The sequence below is a fragment of the Pithys albifrons genome, chromosome 1 (genome assembly GCF_047495875.1).
Source record: "Pithys albifrons albifrons isolate INPA30051 chromosome 1, PitAlb_v1, whole genome shotgun sequence".
Classification (NCBI taxonomy): Eukaryota; Metazoa; Chordata; class Aves; order Passeriformes; family Thamnophilidae; genus Pithys; species Pithys albifrons.
In genome coordinates, this window is record NC_092458.1 from 71,333,702 (window position 1) to 71,350,737 (window position 17,036).

The 17,036-nt window shown below is 39.3% G+C and overlaps 1 protein-coding gene across 8 annotated transcripts in view; it reads right to left on the reverse strand.

Moving 5' to 3' along the window:
• Window positions 1–323: 323 nt before the first annotated feature.
• The window catches only part of ELMOD1 (ELMO domain containing 1), a 47,759-nt gene continuing 31,046 nt past the window's right edge, over window positions 324–17,036 (reverse strand). For 7 of the 8 annotated variants that reach the window (XM_071554866.1, XM_071554839.1, XM_071554856.1 and 4 more), the window contains 7 exons: window positions 14,619–14,748; window positions 11,457–11,590; window positions 10,184–10,252; window positions 9,872–9,895; window positions 7,800–7,850; window positions 6,223–6,356; window positions 324–2,463 (listed from right to left, as the gene is read on the reverse strand). In XM_071554866.1, the coding sequence (XP_071410967.1) occupies window positions 2,291–2,463; window positions 6,223–6,356; window positions 7,800–7,850; window positions 9,872–9,895; window positions 10,184–10,252; window positions 11,457–11,590; window positions 14,619–14,748 (715 nt within the window). In that variant the 3' untranslated portion in view covers window positions 324–2,290. The remainder of the gene's footprint in view (window positions 2,464–6,222; window positions 6,357–7,799; window positions 7,851–9,871; window positions 9,896–10,183; window positions 10,253–11,456; window positions 11,591–14,618; window positions 14,749–17,036) is intronic. The other variant, XM_071554886.1, reaches the window with a different exon arrangement.

The window sequence follows — 17,036 nt, forward strand, 5'->3', positions numbered from 1 at the left end:
GCATCATTCCTGGGGAGGAGGGAAGGCAGTGCCAGAAAAACATCCTCCCTCAGCAGCTCACAGCCAGTATTAGGCACTCACCAGGGACATTCTCTGCCCCACGTTTGGCAAGAATTTTTAGAGCAAGCATGTTACAAGCTGAAGTTAAAGTCCAAGTGGGAAGGATGATAAGATCTGAAGGCACCAGGATGCAGGGGCTCCACAGGAGAGGGAATTTCACACTTATCTCCATTAAATCCATCACCCTGAAAGACTGGAAAATTAATCACCCAAACCAATTAGACTATAGTGATACAATCTGACACAGAGCCTGATGACATTTTCTGATTTTATTTGAAGTTGACACCTTGAGACAAGGCATAACTGAGAGGATAACACCAGCAAGAAGGTAGTAGGAACCTCTGTGCCTCTCTCCTCCTCCCAACTCCACGAACTCCAGTGTAGAGTACTAAAAATCAACCAGTGCAACCTAACAAATTGCAGAAAGTATTTCAGTCAGAGTGGGGCAAGGTAAAAAAGCAAGAGTCTAAGATTTGAAACAATGAACAGTTACTAGAAACTTATTTCAGAGGCTTCAGAAATGACACAAAAAAGTCATTAAGACCTAATGACTATAAATAATGACTTTCCAAAATCAGTGGTAGGTAAGTTCAACAAGCAGAGTTTTATTCCTTGTATTTTCATGCAAAATATGCAAATGTTCCACATTTCCAGATTCATTGGAGAGGACTAATTTCTGCAACATCCATAGGATTTTGCTGATTAACTCCACAATGAGGGCAAGTTTCCAGGTCTGCAGAGAAGCCCTGCCCCCCATCTGACATTTTAGCAAAGAAATGAGAGGGCTTAAATCCAAGAAGCAGTTTCCCATGAGTTTAAGAATTCCCATTGCTTTGGGTTTTTTGGGTTCTAAACTGATGGCCCCAGTAGTAACTAAAATGACATGAAGTACCCAATCTGATGAAGTTCAGATCACACTTCAGACTTGGGAATACCACAGAGCTGTTGCATCCCTGTTTTACCTGATCCATAAAAGTAAAATAGCTTTCATGTCTATTACTGCATATCTCAAAAATAAACCCCACAGCACTTCAGTTAAAATGACATATAATTTATTGGTATAATTCACAAGTAGTTTGACACTACTCAATTTAATCTCCATATGCAAGTGATTTACACAAACATATAATACTAAAATTGATTGCTTAGAAGGTAAAAAATACCATGGGTATGAAATGCCATGGTAGATGTTCAATATACTACACAATCTTAGTGTCAAACACTTTTACTCATTTATGGTTTTAGAAAAAAGGTAGTTTGCCATTTTAGATCTTTTTATAAGTAGTCTGGGAAACTCAAGAGGTTTTGTTCTAAATCTTCTAATCAATTATTTCTCCCAGATCTTAGGAACTGAACTGACAACCAAACAACAATTTCAGTAGTTCAAACAAAAGATACAGATTTTTGCACGCCTGAATTCACCAAGGACCACGTGATAAATCACGTTGCCTTCCAACATGTGATACAAAATACTAACCTCTGTATATTCAAAGGAATGTGCAGGAATTTAGGCCATGCTTCAGCATGGTGGTGTTGGTGAGAACAGCCTAATATTATAATTTTTGGCCCCTGCCAGTATCTGAGTAGTTGTGTGTGTTTGCAGTTCACTGTGAGTGTATTAGCATCACCAGACCATTTGGTATTCATGCAGCTGATCCTAATTCTGCATAAACTCTTCTCACTGAAACTTGTATCTCATAAGCCTCATTAATTTTGCATTAAGGATATAATGTCTGCATGGAGAAAATTGGTCTTTAATGTGTTTGCCTGCATCAGATTAAATTATAAGCATTATCTTCTAGATGAGGTCCAAACATATATTTTGCTTGAAATGCCAGTAGTTATGCCAGCCTTAAAACATACCGAGAAGTTAAAAAGCTTCCACAATACAAGATCCAGTTACTTATTTCACATATACAAAAACACAGCTAGAGAAATACAATTCAATTGTCAATGCTGAATTATGAGGAAAGTCTAAAAAAATAGAAAAACTCTGATATCTGGACATCAATTCAGAAGGTAACACTGCATAATGAGGCAATATGAGCACCCATTTAAAATGAAAAATCCCCAACAAGAGAAGCATAAGGGGATTTTGTTACGAAAATAGATGAATACTGCGCCAAAAACATGCACACGATTGCCATGGTCATTCAGTATGCTAGTGATGGTCTAACAGTGATCCAACACAAGAGTGAGATAGTGCTTCCAAATAAAATCAGCTGAGCAACTACATATTGATTAAACTTTCTGATGCAGCAAAATGAGGGCACAGAGCCATCTCTGGGTTCTGGAGCTGTTTCAAGATTTGCTTGTAAAATTTTTCTCTAACACGATTGAACTCCATTATGTCCAGTGGATCCTCATCAATCCAGAATTTGTGGAATTCATGCATTAAGTAGCCTACAAAATAATAAAAAGGGAGAAGAGATAAAGACAGTTGGTAAAGATGATATAAAAAAGTTAGAAAGAAGCCTTCAATTAATAGTTATGATCTGCACAGAGAATCCTGGTCACTGAGGTGTGACACTTCATGACATTGGGCAGGGACAAGACTCAACCTATTTTGGACAAACTCAAAACTGGATAAATATTAAACACTGGCAGAACTTGTCACAATAAACACAAGAAGTCACTAGTTGCCTTGACATATGAATTGACTAATTGCGACATTAAACTAGTGAGTATAAAAGCAGTGAAAGATGCTGCTGATGCTGCCCCACCAGCCTTTTGTTTATATTCAAGTTCTGCCTCACAGATATTACCTAATAGGAACATTACTCACTCTCCACTAAAGAGTGTACTTGTAGATAATTTAACAGTTGCCATCATGTTTTTTTGTGTTAACACTTCCTCTTTGTGCACATTTTTACCTTTTGTGCACATAACCTTGCTGAAAATGTTGTTTAACACTTATGCCTATGATTCTGTAAAGATGAATGATAAGATGATATACAGAATGACCAGCTTTACCAAGACATCCCTGTTACAGGAAGAAAATAATTCCAAAGCAGGTTTAATATATGGGCTCTGATTAAGGCCTTTATCCTCTCAGTTCTGTGCTGACCTTGGCCTCAAAGAGTTTCACTGACAGGAAAAGCTTTACATCCAGCACTAAAACTTCAATGAACTGGACACAATCTCTTGATCCTAACTTCCACAGCAGATGTACCATTGAAGGAGTGTAATTATCCACCCCAAAACAGAAAAACATGCAAGTCATTTTTCTGTACTCCTGAAAACAAGGACATTTGCTGCAAAAAAGTCTTAATTGCTTTATCTATTTTTTCTGTTGTATGACAATTAGAACACACAAGCTTCTAACTTCAATTTCAATATATATTTGCATAGATATGTTTTTTACCCCATTATCAGTTTGAAAAACTTCATTGAAAAGGTACTTTAAGTAGATCTTCAAATCTCTTCCATATATTCCAGCAGCCACAGGGTGTTTGATTCTCAGAGATGTTACTTTCAAAGAAAAGCCCAGCAAATGCCCTTTTTAAAAACAAACAAACAAACAAAACAAAACAACCCCAAACCAAACCCAATACACTTAATAAAACATAGAACATTGTTAGATCTTCACCCTCCAAAATCTGGTGGATTTCCAAGAGAAACCTTCCATCCTTCAGCAGTGCCTGTGCTGACCATACCATTGAGCAATGCAGTTTCCTGAGTGGCTTCTACAGTCAGAGAGGGCAACAGAGGCCAAGACCAGTAAGCCAAGTGCAATTCTCAGCTTCTAATGTGTATCCCCATGGCCTGAGGGAGCACAAGAGTGCAGATGAGGTTACATGTGGATTCAGCATTTAGGAGCTATGCAGGCAGTACAACCACTGTGTCCCCCTACGTTACTGGCTGGTCAATATAATTTTGGTTTTCCAGTTCAGTCAGGCAGCCCATAGGCATTTAATGCAGCCTAATGGTATCTGGGATTGAAGGAAACTTGAAGAAGACATAGGATGACTGCAGTAGGGAGAGGAGAGACACTGTAAGGGCATAAGAACAGGGATTTGTCAGACACAATCTCTAGACAAATTGTTCGTGCTCCAGGAGTTTACATGTTGATGTTTCTCTACAATAAAATCCATTTGACAACCTCAAGTTTTTCTTAGGGTAATCTCCAGACTTTTCTAGGATGGCAGATGGGATGTATAGCAACAACCACCACCTTTACTGGCCCATTAGATCAAAACAACACAAGTTTAATCCTACTTCATAACTCATACATTGATGGGTTATAGGGGGAAGAACTGTCAAAACCACCACTCCCTTCACTGTCATCATGCTGGTCAGCAGACACTGGTTGTGGGGGAAAGTCCCAGGCTTAATCAACAGAATAGTCCACCCTGCAGCCAAGAATTTAGAGGTGGTATCACGACACTGCAAAGGCACTTTTAAAAATCTCCAAGGATGATGACTGTCTTTTAAAAATCTCCAAGGATGATGACTCTAGACTTCCCTGGGAAGCCTGTTTCATAGCTTGACAACCCTTTTGGTGAAGAAATTTTTCCTAATATCCAATCTAATCTTTCCTGGTGCAACTTGAGGCCATTTCCTCTTGTCCAGTCATCTGTTACTTGGGAGAAAAAGCTGACCTCCACCTGGCTACAACTTCCTTTCAGGTAGTTCTCCTGAGCCTCCTTTTCTCCAGGCTGAATACCCCCAGCTCCCTCAGCAGCTCCTCATTAGACTTGTGCTCCAGCACCTTCCCCAGCTCCATTGCCCTCACCTAGACACACTCCAGCATCTGTGTCCTCTTGTAGTGAGGGGCCCAGACTTCACCTCACTGAACCTTTGGCCTCAACCCATTGGTCCAGCCTGTCCCGGATCCCTCTGCAGAGCCTTTCTGCACTCCAGCAGATCAACACTCCTCCCCAACCTGGTGTCATTCTCAATCCCCTTGTCCAGATCATCAATAAAGTTATTAAACAGGACTGGCCCCAATACTGAGCCCTAGGGAACACCACTGTTAACCAGCCCGCAGCTGGATGTAACTCCATTCACCACCATTCTCTGGGCCTGGCCATCCAGCCAGTTGTCAGCCAGCAAAGAGAACACCTGTCCAAGCCAAGAACAGTCATTTCCTCCAGGAAAATGCTGTGAAAACAGTGCCAAATGCTTTACTGAATCTAGATAGAAAACATCAGCAGCCTTTCTCTCACCCACTAAATATGTCACTCTGTCATACAAGCAGATGAGGTTTGGTCAAGCTGGACCTGCCTTTCACAAACCCATGCTGGCTGGGCCTCATTTGCTTGTCCTGAATGTGTTGTTTGATAGCACTCGTGATGATCTGCTCCATTACATTCCTCTTGCATTAAGGTCAGGCTGACAGGCCTGTATTTCCATGGATGCTCCTTCCAGCCCTACTTGTAGATGGGCATCACATTTACGAACTTCCAGTCATCTGGGACCTCCTTGGTTAACCAGGACTGGTGGTATATATAGAAATATTTTTGTTCTTTTATGGCCTTAACCAATTGAATTCTAGCTGGGCTTTGGCTTTTCTCACAGCATAACCTCACAATATCTTGCAGTTCTCCTAGTTGTCTGCCTCTTCTTTCAAAGGTCATAAAGTTCCTTTTTTTCTCCCCTGAGTTCCAGCCAAAGCTCTCTGTTCAGCCAGGCCGCTCTTCCCCACCATCTTTCAATGCACAGGGACAGCCAGCTCCTGTGTCTTTAGGAACAAAATCTTTGCAAATGTCATAAATGTGGAAAACACTGCATCTTGATTTCTTATTATCAGTTCCTTGCCTATACATTGAAAAATATTAAAAGTGTCACTCCCACTGTGCAAGGCTGCACAGCTGTAGAGGGGATAACTGAATACAGAGGATAGAGCTGGAAAAGGATTATTTTGGCAGGGAGGCAACTCTGCTGAACGGTGGAGTGTGTTTTTGAGTTTTTTGGGGTTGTGTTTTTTGGTTTGGTTTGCGGATTTTTCATTTTGTTTATTTTACCCTTTGGTTATCCATCACAACTAAGAGCTGAATCCAAGCATCCTAAAGACAGGAGAGCAAAGACTAGCACAGCAATCTCTGTGCTGTGGCAACAGACTTTAATTTTTTTTAAACTATAGGTAGTACAAAACATGTTAGCAGAGCACAAGTTATCTATTGACCCCCCAACTCCACATTCCCCTGCCACCACACTTACAGAATGTCTGCTGAAAGTGAGTGAGTGTTGGTGCTTCTGGAGCAACATTGTAGAAATGGGTCTTCAGAGCTCCACTCACAAGCAGGTTGTATGCGAGGTCTGTTATGTTAATGCCCACAATAGCAAAAGAGTAGCTGTAAAAAAAGAAGCAACATTTGTGGACACTTCACTTTCCTTCAATACACTATAAGAAATACTGATGACCCTGACATTGCAGGTTTTCTGTGCTACCGACATATATGAATTCTCTCCTTTGTGAGTTTCAAGGTGTGGGAGGGTGGAAAGCAAGAAAAACGTTTATTCTGCATGCTTAGTACATTTTACTGGTAGCGTTTCCCTTGGGAAATACATGAACACACTTAAAACAAGAGTTTCATCACTGTGCCAACCTTTTTAGTGAACTGCACTGATTAGTTCCTACAAAATAAGAACAAGCACAGATGTCCCTGTGCTCTGCACTCGCCTCTGAAAGAGAGCAAGGACTCCACATGGTGGCTGAAGCTGCAGGATGACCCATCATTTGCTATTTTTAACTATCTACCCCACTGGAATTCATTAGCCACAGTTAGGAACATCAGGTTTTAACAATCCATCCTATAATGACATTCATATGGCTAAAAAGGCTGTGAAAAAAATCCAGCTGAGTCACCTCCAGTTTCCCCCTAGAAAAGAACTAGATACAGAGACCAGAAAACAGGCAAAAACCTAAATCAAAGCATGTTGGATACAAAAGTAAGAAGACTTAAACTCATGAATCAAACTCTTGTCCTGCTAAGAGAGATCAAGTGAAGTATATTTAGGCAAAACAGAACTCCTAATCTGGAAGTTTATTTGTGAGGCTAGTGCATGAAGATCTTGGCATTTCTGGCAGTGACTATTTCCCAAGAAAGCACATAAAGTTTCATGCTGACATTTAGTGATAAAAAACAACGTATTTGGATATTCAGTGATAGGGGTTTTTTCCTCACGTAATCACATCTGTCTTCTGTAGACTGTTCTGGGTATTCTTTCAACTACCTCTATCTATCATGCAAACAAAAATACTTTCCTGTTCTCTAACCTTTGTTGTATTTCAGGAGGAAAAAAAACCAGACACTAATCTAGAATCTAACTGCAGCATGAGGCATAATGACATGTTTCACAGAAAAAGAAATACGGGCAATAAAATGTTGTATTACAGATTTTCAAACACACTCGGAACATCAAGTTCCATACTCATGAATAATGCAGCCATATCAAACCCACTGCTTAAGAAGAAAAAAACCTTCATTACTATTTCTTCCCTATTATATTTTCCTAAAAGCAGTTCAGAATCTGGCTTTGACAGCAAGAAGTCACACTTGATTAGGTTATGTGTTAAGAAGAATTGAACAGATATTCATCACTGCACTATATATAGCATACAGAGAAAGGGTCTCCTTGCTACAGAATTTTTTGGTTACTTTATTCCAAATGTACCTCAAACTGTTTCTGCTGTATGCTTTGATCAAAACCAAGTTGTGGTTAAGACAACAGAATTTTGTATGCTTACAGAAATTTCCTTAAAAAAGTAACTTAAAAAAGATTTTTAAACTTACCCAATTGCCTTATCAAACTTTTTTTTCTCCCATTCAGCTTTGCTGAGTTGGCTGAGGAAAAAAAAGTAAATTAAATCCAGATATTGCCATGTATTACTAACTGACAAATATTTTCTTTCAACTTCTTTGATATTGTAACATTGACTGAACACAGTATTTTACTTCCATTGAAATGACTAATCATGTTTAACTCTGCTTCTCACCAAATGGATTGACATAAACAGACTTGAAATGGGCAACTGGCTTTATACCATTGCCAATAAACTTGTCTCACCACTACAAAATAGGTGCCTATGTCAATGCCCTCAGTAAAAGCCAGCTGTGTTCTATGCTGACCACAAAGATGATCTACTTCAGTTAAGTTTCAGCTATATAAAAAGTTGAAATTACATTTAACTATATCAAAGATGGTTTTAGCTTTTTTGTGTTTTCAGAGATATACATGACACTCATCACTGGAGGCATGATTCACCTGAGGCACCAAACATGAAAATACTCCTTTCACAGTAAGTTTTTATGCCTATCCAAATTAGAAACCACTCAACAGTCAAAAATAAGTAACAGCATTTCCTATTGTTTGGCAAAATAAGGCAGAGATTTTCAAGGACACAGAAGACACCTCCCTTGAAATGAAATTAGTTAGGAAACAGATTGATTTTAGACTAAATTTCAGCTGTTGAGTGATTTAAAAGAGCTGTGTGATTCAAGCAGTCAGCCAACATCCCACTAACCAGGTCTGAGTGTACTCAAATGAGGAAGTTTAGCAGAAATCGTTGCCTGCTTTTATAACCAGCTGTATATAGAGCTGGCACTAAACCAACCCTAAACAATGGACTACAACCTTGACATGGCTGTGGGAGTTTTGTCGTGGTTAAGCAAATCAGAGTTTGCAAGCCTTAGATCCCACATTATAGACAACTATATGTGAAAGCACGTTTCTTAGACTATATCTGAACTACAGTAAGTATATATATTACACCAAAACCAATTCCCTGAGCTTCATGTAAATATAGTATATAAAAATTGCTGTCATTAAGTATTTAAGATACTAATAGGTTCATATCCATCCTGACCTGAGTGTTACTAGGTGGACAAAACTTCATGTCCTAAATGGCTTAACACAAAGCAATACCTTATTCCTCACTCATTTTCTAAAATCTTAATCATCTTTGTAGGCTGTGGCATAATTTCAATCAGAAACCCCAGAATAACAAGGGTGGCACACACAGGATGTGGGTAAGTTCAGCTAAGACAGAAAATCCATTGATCATGATTCCATCAGAAAACATCATGGCTGCTAAGCAACCACATCAGGAAGATCACCATGGGCACCACCAGCAGCATCTATCCCTCTACTGAACTCTCGTCAAGGCATAGAAGTTGAACATGCTCACACAGCACTCCAAGACTGCCCTTGGTAATCAAACATGAAAATAAAGAATGCTAATATGTTCCAAGGACTTTTTGTCACAGAATTACCACTGGGAAATCAACCACAAAAAACTGCTGAGGAGATAAAAAACTTCCCAGGATTCAGATGTGGACCAGCTACAAGGATATCTAACATTACTTGCAGAAGAAAAATGTCTTTTAAGGCAAATGATTTCCATGTAACTGGCTAAGAGGCATCTACTCCTCCAACAATTACGGAGTAAATGTCCTATTGACAAATTACCCACAACACAGTTTTTGATACCTAAAAGTACCTGATCTCTCAACAGTCAGGACAAAGAACTTGCCAGATTGGAACCATCATCAGTGAAGGAAGACAGAGTATGTGACTATAAATAAAGGAAGGGGCTTTTCAGCTCTGCTAACAAAGTTTTGGCCTAGACTACTTAGGACTATCAGGTTAGTCACTTCAGCCTCATTAAGCAAGGTGAATTTCATTTTTGATATATAACCATGCTCATATGTACCCAGTGTTGCACCACCAGCTATTTTTGGGTCAAGTTTAAAGAAAACAATCTCTTGCAACAAAGATTTTCAATTTATAACACACTAAATTTAGTATGATTTGATGTTTATTTACATGAAGCATCTCAGAAAACATAGAGAAAAGAAAAAAATACCTTAGTTCCTTCTTAGTGATTTCCCTTAATTATGAAAAAACACAAACAAATAAAAAGAAAGGTAAATAAAATACAAAAATCACTTGAAATTAGAAGTGAAAACATTTAACACTAACTATTTCTATGATCCAGTATACAAGTTTCCCTCTTGCACTTGATCAGTTTTCAGAATCAGTACTTGAAAACAGAAAGCATGTGGCAATGCTCAAGCACGTACCCACCAAAGAGGAAAAACTCCAGCCCTCTCCCCCAGACAGAGCCAACACAATGCCAATGCTTTCTCAAGTTATTATTTTCAATCTCAAGCATTACCTGTATTTAGGGTGAAGAGAATCACAGAGAACTTGCTGAGCTATCTCAGTGTCCCATTCAGCAAAATACCTGTAGACATTAATGTTTAGGGTGAATTGTTAAAGAAACACAATCCCTCCCTCCCATCTTAAGACATACTAAGATATCCATATACACCATTTTAAAGGACACTGCATGTGTTACACAGAATGAGTAGTGTTTGATGTGTTAAACTCATTAAGCTGCCCCTCAGACACCCAAAATGAAAGATTAAAGCAGTCTCAGCCTAAAAGTGCAATCCTGTAAGTGCTTCGTGAATGCACATTATCAGAGTCCCCTTTCTATCCATCCTACAGAAAATCATTTGCTTATTGCTAGAGCATGTCAGATGCTGAGCTCAAGAGAAAGCAGTACAGGCTTCTTGATCTGGCAAGTTCATTAAGCAAGATAAGAGTCATCACAGAAGACTAAGAAATTAAATACATGGTAGGGATTAATTTCCCATGGAAGTTCAAAGCTGGAGTCAAGAGTCCAGATCCCTAACTGAGGTTTGCTAAAGAACAACATATAGACAGTGGATGGTTTATGTCCTTTAATCTGTAAAAGCAGAAAATATTTCCTTTTCCCCTCATAGGGAAATGTTATTTTACCAAATATTTGTAAATTACATAACTGCCTGAAGTAAATACAAGGGCTGGAGAAAATAATGGGCATTACTCAATTCCCAAATTACCAAGCACAGCTATGGTACTAACACCTGGTGTTTGAGAGTTGGAAGCAAAAAGTGAGATAAGCTCCCTGCTTATTTTTGAGTATTGACAGAAACTGAAGTAGTAGTCAAACTATAGAAGTCTGACATCAGTGGCTGCATTTCAAGCAGTTTGCTTAAGGATTCAGCATGAAATTCTCAAAGAAGGTGGCTGAACAGTAACATAACCCTCCCACCCACATACTTCCAGGGCATTTTGTTTAAGGAGATCTACATACTGGTGAAAATAAACTTTCCAGTTTCCTCCCGTGGGAAGAGAGTGCCAACTTACTTTGTCACAGAAAAACTAAAAACAGGGCTTGGCAAGTGGTATTACCAGTTTGAGTTAGGAATACTGTAAGAAAGGAGAACTCTCTGAAAAAGAGAAATCCTCCAAAAATTAGGCTAGCAAGTAAATTATTTGTTTCATATGAAGACCCTAACACTTTTATAAGTTATTTTCATAGACTTTCTAAAATCTGCAAGGAACACTGCTTTTCATGACTTCAGAACCACATAAACCCATCTACAGAGAAATATACTTACACCAAGTTATATAAGCCCAGGAGACCCATCCCTCTAAAGTCTGTTTTAGGATCGTCACCTTGGAAACCAATTTCACACCACTGCTTTGAAATCCGAGCTTTCAGTGGTGAATTGGGCTTCAAGCATTTCCACAACTAGGAAGATCACAGGTAAAACATAATTAAACTTCCACACATTAGTATGGATTTTTTTTCTTTTTAAACTGAGCTGAGTTCTGATGTAACAGAACTATTCCAGCAACCCAAGCACAAAGTCAAAATAAATTCTTTTGTGTGTGCATGGAGGGGTGAAATCCCAAACCACTGTGAAGTACTGCAGATATTTCAGCCTTACAAGACCCTTCCAGCCTTATTGACTGCTGCTGTAACAACTCACACAAAGACTTGTTTTGCTCACTCTTTGTTCATCAAAATGGTGTCTGTCTCCCTAAGCACAGAGACAGGAATGGGCTGGAATTTGGTTGTAAATAACTGATAGAGTAGAAGGCAATCAGCCCTCGAGTCCCTGAGGCTCTGCAGCAATCTTTTCTCTGGCATCATTTGCAAATCTCTGGAAAGACTATAAATCAAGAGTGTTGACTTGGATACCATAGTGCTGAAAAGCAAATCAGAGAAGACACGCAAAAAAAGATAAAATCCATACAAGAATAGCATGCACAATCATCATATTTAACTAAGGAAAGAACCATTCATTGATCTCATGTAAAAAAAAGGGTAAAGTGATTTAAGCCAGATCATCAGCTGGAATAAATCCATTTAGCTGCACTGGTCCAGTGACTTTCGTGCCTAAATATCATGTTGCAAAGCACCTAAAAGCAGGCTAAATTGGCATCTGACAAATACATACCTCATGTGCCATATCACAAACTCACTCTTTCCAAAGTGTATTAAAAAATCAGTATTTAGAATTAAGAAAGTGTACTAATCACCAACCATGAGTTGGTGAGTACGGCCTCAAAAAATGCACTTAGACAAAGCCTACCCAAGGAAAAGAGCTGTATGCACATTCCCCAAATAAAAACAGAAATTGTTTTAATTTTAGCAATCCTAACTGAATTTAAGTGCTCTAGGAATGTTAAAACTGTCATGCTTTCACTTTGCAATGACTGCATGAAGCAGCATTGCTTAAACCATATTTGTTATCTTTCTTGTTCACCCGTCAACAGTAAATACAGTATTAGTCATTAATTCAATGACATTAAGTTAATCTTTCATTCATAAAGTGCCCTCCTGGTAAACATGAATAAATTATAGTCATTAGGAACTTAAATTACTCATTGCAGAGATCACTTGGCAAAGTACACAGAAGGAATGAAAACCAACTGGCCTATTCTTCCATAGTGTGGGTTGGAAAATGATTTAAACCCTTGGACATATCTCTATTTGACATTTGTAAAAGTAAAACCTGCTGTAAACAAGTGCTAATACTCAGGTGAAACTGATGTTTTTTCAACATTATGAATTTGCATAATGTAGCATAAGCTGCACTGTTTAACCTCTCCTCAGACAAATGCTCAGTTTCCAGTCTGCTTTTATGCTCACATAGTTATGTCTTCAAAGCACTTACACAACTACACTTCACTGCTGTCATAGTTCTCAGAACCTTACGCTCCCAGGCTGGGTGACTGAGAAAGAGACCACAGACAACTCTTTGGTCTTTCTCACCTATGATCCCATTCTCAGACCCCATGTCTTGCTCTCTGGGCAGTGTAGATGTCTGGTGTATTTAGGAATGCTTTCTTGGAGCCAAAGACCCTCACTAACCAGCAGTGTTCCTTTCAGAGGCCAACACTGTAGACTGGCACCTGTATCTCTCACCTCCAAGACACAGGCTTCCTCAGTGGGTAAATCTGTATGCCCTTTTAGTTAAAGCACACTCTACTCCCAGAAATTTGTGCATTTGGATACACAGGGGCAGTAGTTGAACAGGAGTGCATCTGCCCAAGCCTTCCTGATGGTAGAGCCCTGCTTCAGAGCAGGTCTGGATTTTGACAACTCCTTGGTGAGACTCCCACCTCCCAGCAAGGGGCCAACGTTAAAGACAGCAGCTTTCCAAACACCTACAGGAACTCTGACCATGTGAGGCATTTTTTAGAAATAGTTATTTGCATCTGACAGTGCTTATATAATATGCCTACTGGGATTTCTGGAAGTGTCTGGAAGACTGAGTAACTATAGTGAAATTTCCAGAAGCTCTCACTGCAATTTGTGTAAAGCACAGCACTGCAAGCTAGAGCATGGTTTGGATGTGATAGTGTTTAAGTTTTCAGTATTTTTGTTTCAAATAATTGAAAAAAAAGCAACCCAACCAAACAGGTGGTATGTTTTCATAAGAACTTCTCTAAGAAGGCATTTTGCTTGTAGATAGGAAGCTCACTATCCCTTATTCTGTTTGTTAGCATTTCTCTGAAGCATGGAATATAGCAAGAAACAGGATCAGAAGAAATAGGGCTTGCTATTAGACTGGGGGCTTGCTATTTTCCAGACCCTTTATTCTTTCCTCAATTCCTTTCCAGTATTTCTCAAGCTCTTCCTCTGCTTATGGAATCAAGATAAAAAAATACTTTTATCATCTGCTCCAGTGTGAGGCTTTCCTGAAAGCATGAAGAAAGTAAAACCCAATTGTTTTCATAACTCTGGCTGTATTATCTAAAAAATAGTTTAATATTGTTTTAATTTGAAAATATATTTGGTAACTAAATATTAATCCTTCCATTCTACACAATAAAAAACTAGATGTTTGCCATTGGAATACATAGACATTGTCTTCCAAGATACAAGAAACTGAACAAAAATTTTTTTTACACTGATTAATAGAGAAAAATATCTTTCTCCTGTTGAAGAAAAGTGTACTGAAGTAGGACATAGGGCTATTTTTCTAGAGCTCACTGCAGATAACAGCTGTGCATTATGAGAGCTGTGTATCCAATGCCTAGATATAGTCCAGTCAAGGAAAATGTATTCTTCAACCAGGGAGTGAGCTGCTTGCTTGGTAGGTGTTACACCTAGACCAGATTATGGTACTGTACAGTCTTATCTTAAAACAGGTACGCAAAGGAGGGAGGTGACAACACCTCTCAGTATGTCAAGGAGGTTTATAAACCAGGCTGTTTGGGGCTGACATGAATAAAGGATACTCTCTAAGTATCTCTTAAGCACCCACCTTCAAAAGCATTTCTTCATGCTGTGGATTCTCTGAATCGTATGGCTCTCTGCGCAGCTTTTCGACCTCTGCAATAAGATTTCTGTACCCCACAATCTGCAGCAGGCATGCCTGAAGAGATACTCCCAATCTGAGGGTGGGAAGGAGCAACATAATCCAACTCAATCATATGTAGCCATGGAACGGCACTACCATGTATGCACCCGTTTAATTCATGAGTAGTGTTACATGTACAAACTGATAGTCTAACACTTCAACTGCAATTGGAAAATTTCCAAAAGATCAATATCACATTAAATAAGCCCTTGTGAAATGCATAGTCATATTTAGTGCCTTTCTTAGATGAAAAAAATTTTGGATATTTTAAAAAACTGAACAGTGACTTTTCACATTGAAATCCCGTTATAACTATACACAGCAGCGTTGAATGCCTGCAACATGCACATTACTTAATCTTTCTCCCTATTCAAGTGACAGCTTCTCAAACAATACCCCAAGATCAGAGATGTGAATTTGAAAAAGGGTGAGAGGGAGAGGAAAGTCAGCAAAAAGCTAAAAATATTCATTTTAATTCCATGCCACAAAAGCTAGCATAAAGAAGTCAAACCCCTGAAGTAATAGTTTCAAAGATCTGCTGCCAGGCAGGTTTTTTTTGGTCTCATGTTAAAAACCACCATAACAGCTCTTTTCATTATAATGCAGATTTTGTGTTTCCTTTTATATTTCCTGATGCATCATCAAAAAAACCAAAAGACATGAAAAAACATTCCCCGCCAAACTCCAACAAAAAACTGCTCCGAGCAGCAGCTTACTCAGTTTTATATTAAGATTTTATAATATGAAACACAAGTCATGCAGTACACAACCGACATGCTTACAGAAATATCTACTTATATATGGGAATAAATCCTTCAATATTTAATAATGTCTGAAATTATCAGAACACCTGGTATGAACTTGGAGGGCACAGTTAAGTCTGCACCTTCATTCCTCTGTGGAACACAGGTTGTACTGACATTACGGTGTACAGTTTCTCATCTGTCTTGTCTGATATACTGAAACGTGTTGTTTATTCCATAATACTGTTACATTTTCTGAACAGAAGGATTTTCACTGCTTATCTTTTGCGGCAGGTCCTGCTTGTCTAAACTGATCTCCTTCTATGGCAAGGCGACCTGCTTATCGGATGAAGTAAAGTCAGTGGATATTGTCTGCCTGGACATTACTAAGGCCTTTGACATGGCATTACACAGTATTTTCCTGGAGAAACTGGCTGCTCATGGCTTTGGTGGGTGCACTCTTTGCTAGGTAAAAAATTGGTTGGATGGCCAGGCCCAGAGAGTGATGGTGAATGGAGTTACATGTGCCTGGGGGCCAGTCACTAGTGGAGCTCCCCAGGGCCCCGTTTTAGGGCCAGTTCTAATGAATATTTTTCTTTATCAATGACCTGGACAAGGAAATCAAGTGCACCCTCAGTCAGTTTGCAGATAATACCAAGTTGGATGGGAGTGTGGACCTGCTGGAGAGTAGGAAGGCTCTGCAGAGCGATCTGGACAGGCTGGACTGATGAACCAAGGCCAATTGTATGGGGCTGAACAAGGCAAAGCACTGGGCCCCTCTCTTAAAGAAAGACACTGAGGTGCTGGAGCATGCCCAGGGAAGGGCAACGAAGCTGGGTAAGGGTCTGGAGCACAAGTCTAATGAGGAGCAGCTAAGGGAGCCAGGGATGTTCAGCCTGGAGAAGAGGAGGCTCAGGGGAGACCTCATTGCTCTCTGCAACTACCTGAAAGGAGGTTGTAGCCACATCGGGGTCAGTCTCTTCTGCTAAGTAACAAGTGACATGGCAAGAGGAAATGGCCTCATGTTGTTCTAGGAGAGGTTTAGTTTGGATAGGAAAAATTTCTTCACCAAAAGGCTTCCCAGGGAAGTGGCGGAGTCACCATGCCTGGAGATGTGAGATCTTTAAAAGTTATGTAGATGTGGCACTTAGGGACATGGATTAGTGGTGCACTTGGCAGTGCTAGGTTAAGGAATTTAAAGGGTTTTTCCAACCTCAGTGATTCCACGGTTAATCTATAGAATCAGAGAAGTCAGCATTAGGCCATTTCTAATGGTGCAGTTTTATGCTATTTGAGGCTATACCCTTTCAGAAAAACCTCTGCAGCATTTCCCCTCTTTGCTGTTTTTTTTTCTTTTAACATGCTTCACTTGCTATAGCCTACAATTTTACAGAAAGGTTGCATTTCAAAGAAAGCTGAAATGCCTGACAGATTGCATGTGAAATCCTGTAATGCATTACTAAACCACAGCCATAATGTTTTTAGCTACTCTATAGACTCAAAATAGTTTAAAGCAGCACACCACAGGATGTGGCAAATCAGAGAAATTTTATATTTAAAAAAATATATATATTTAAGA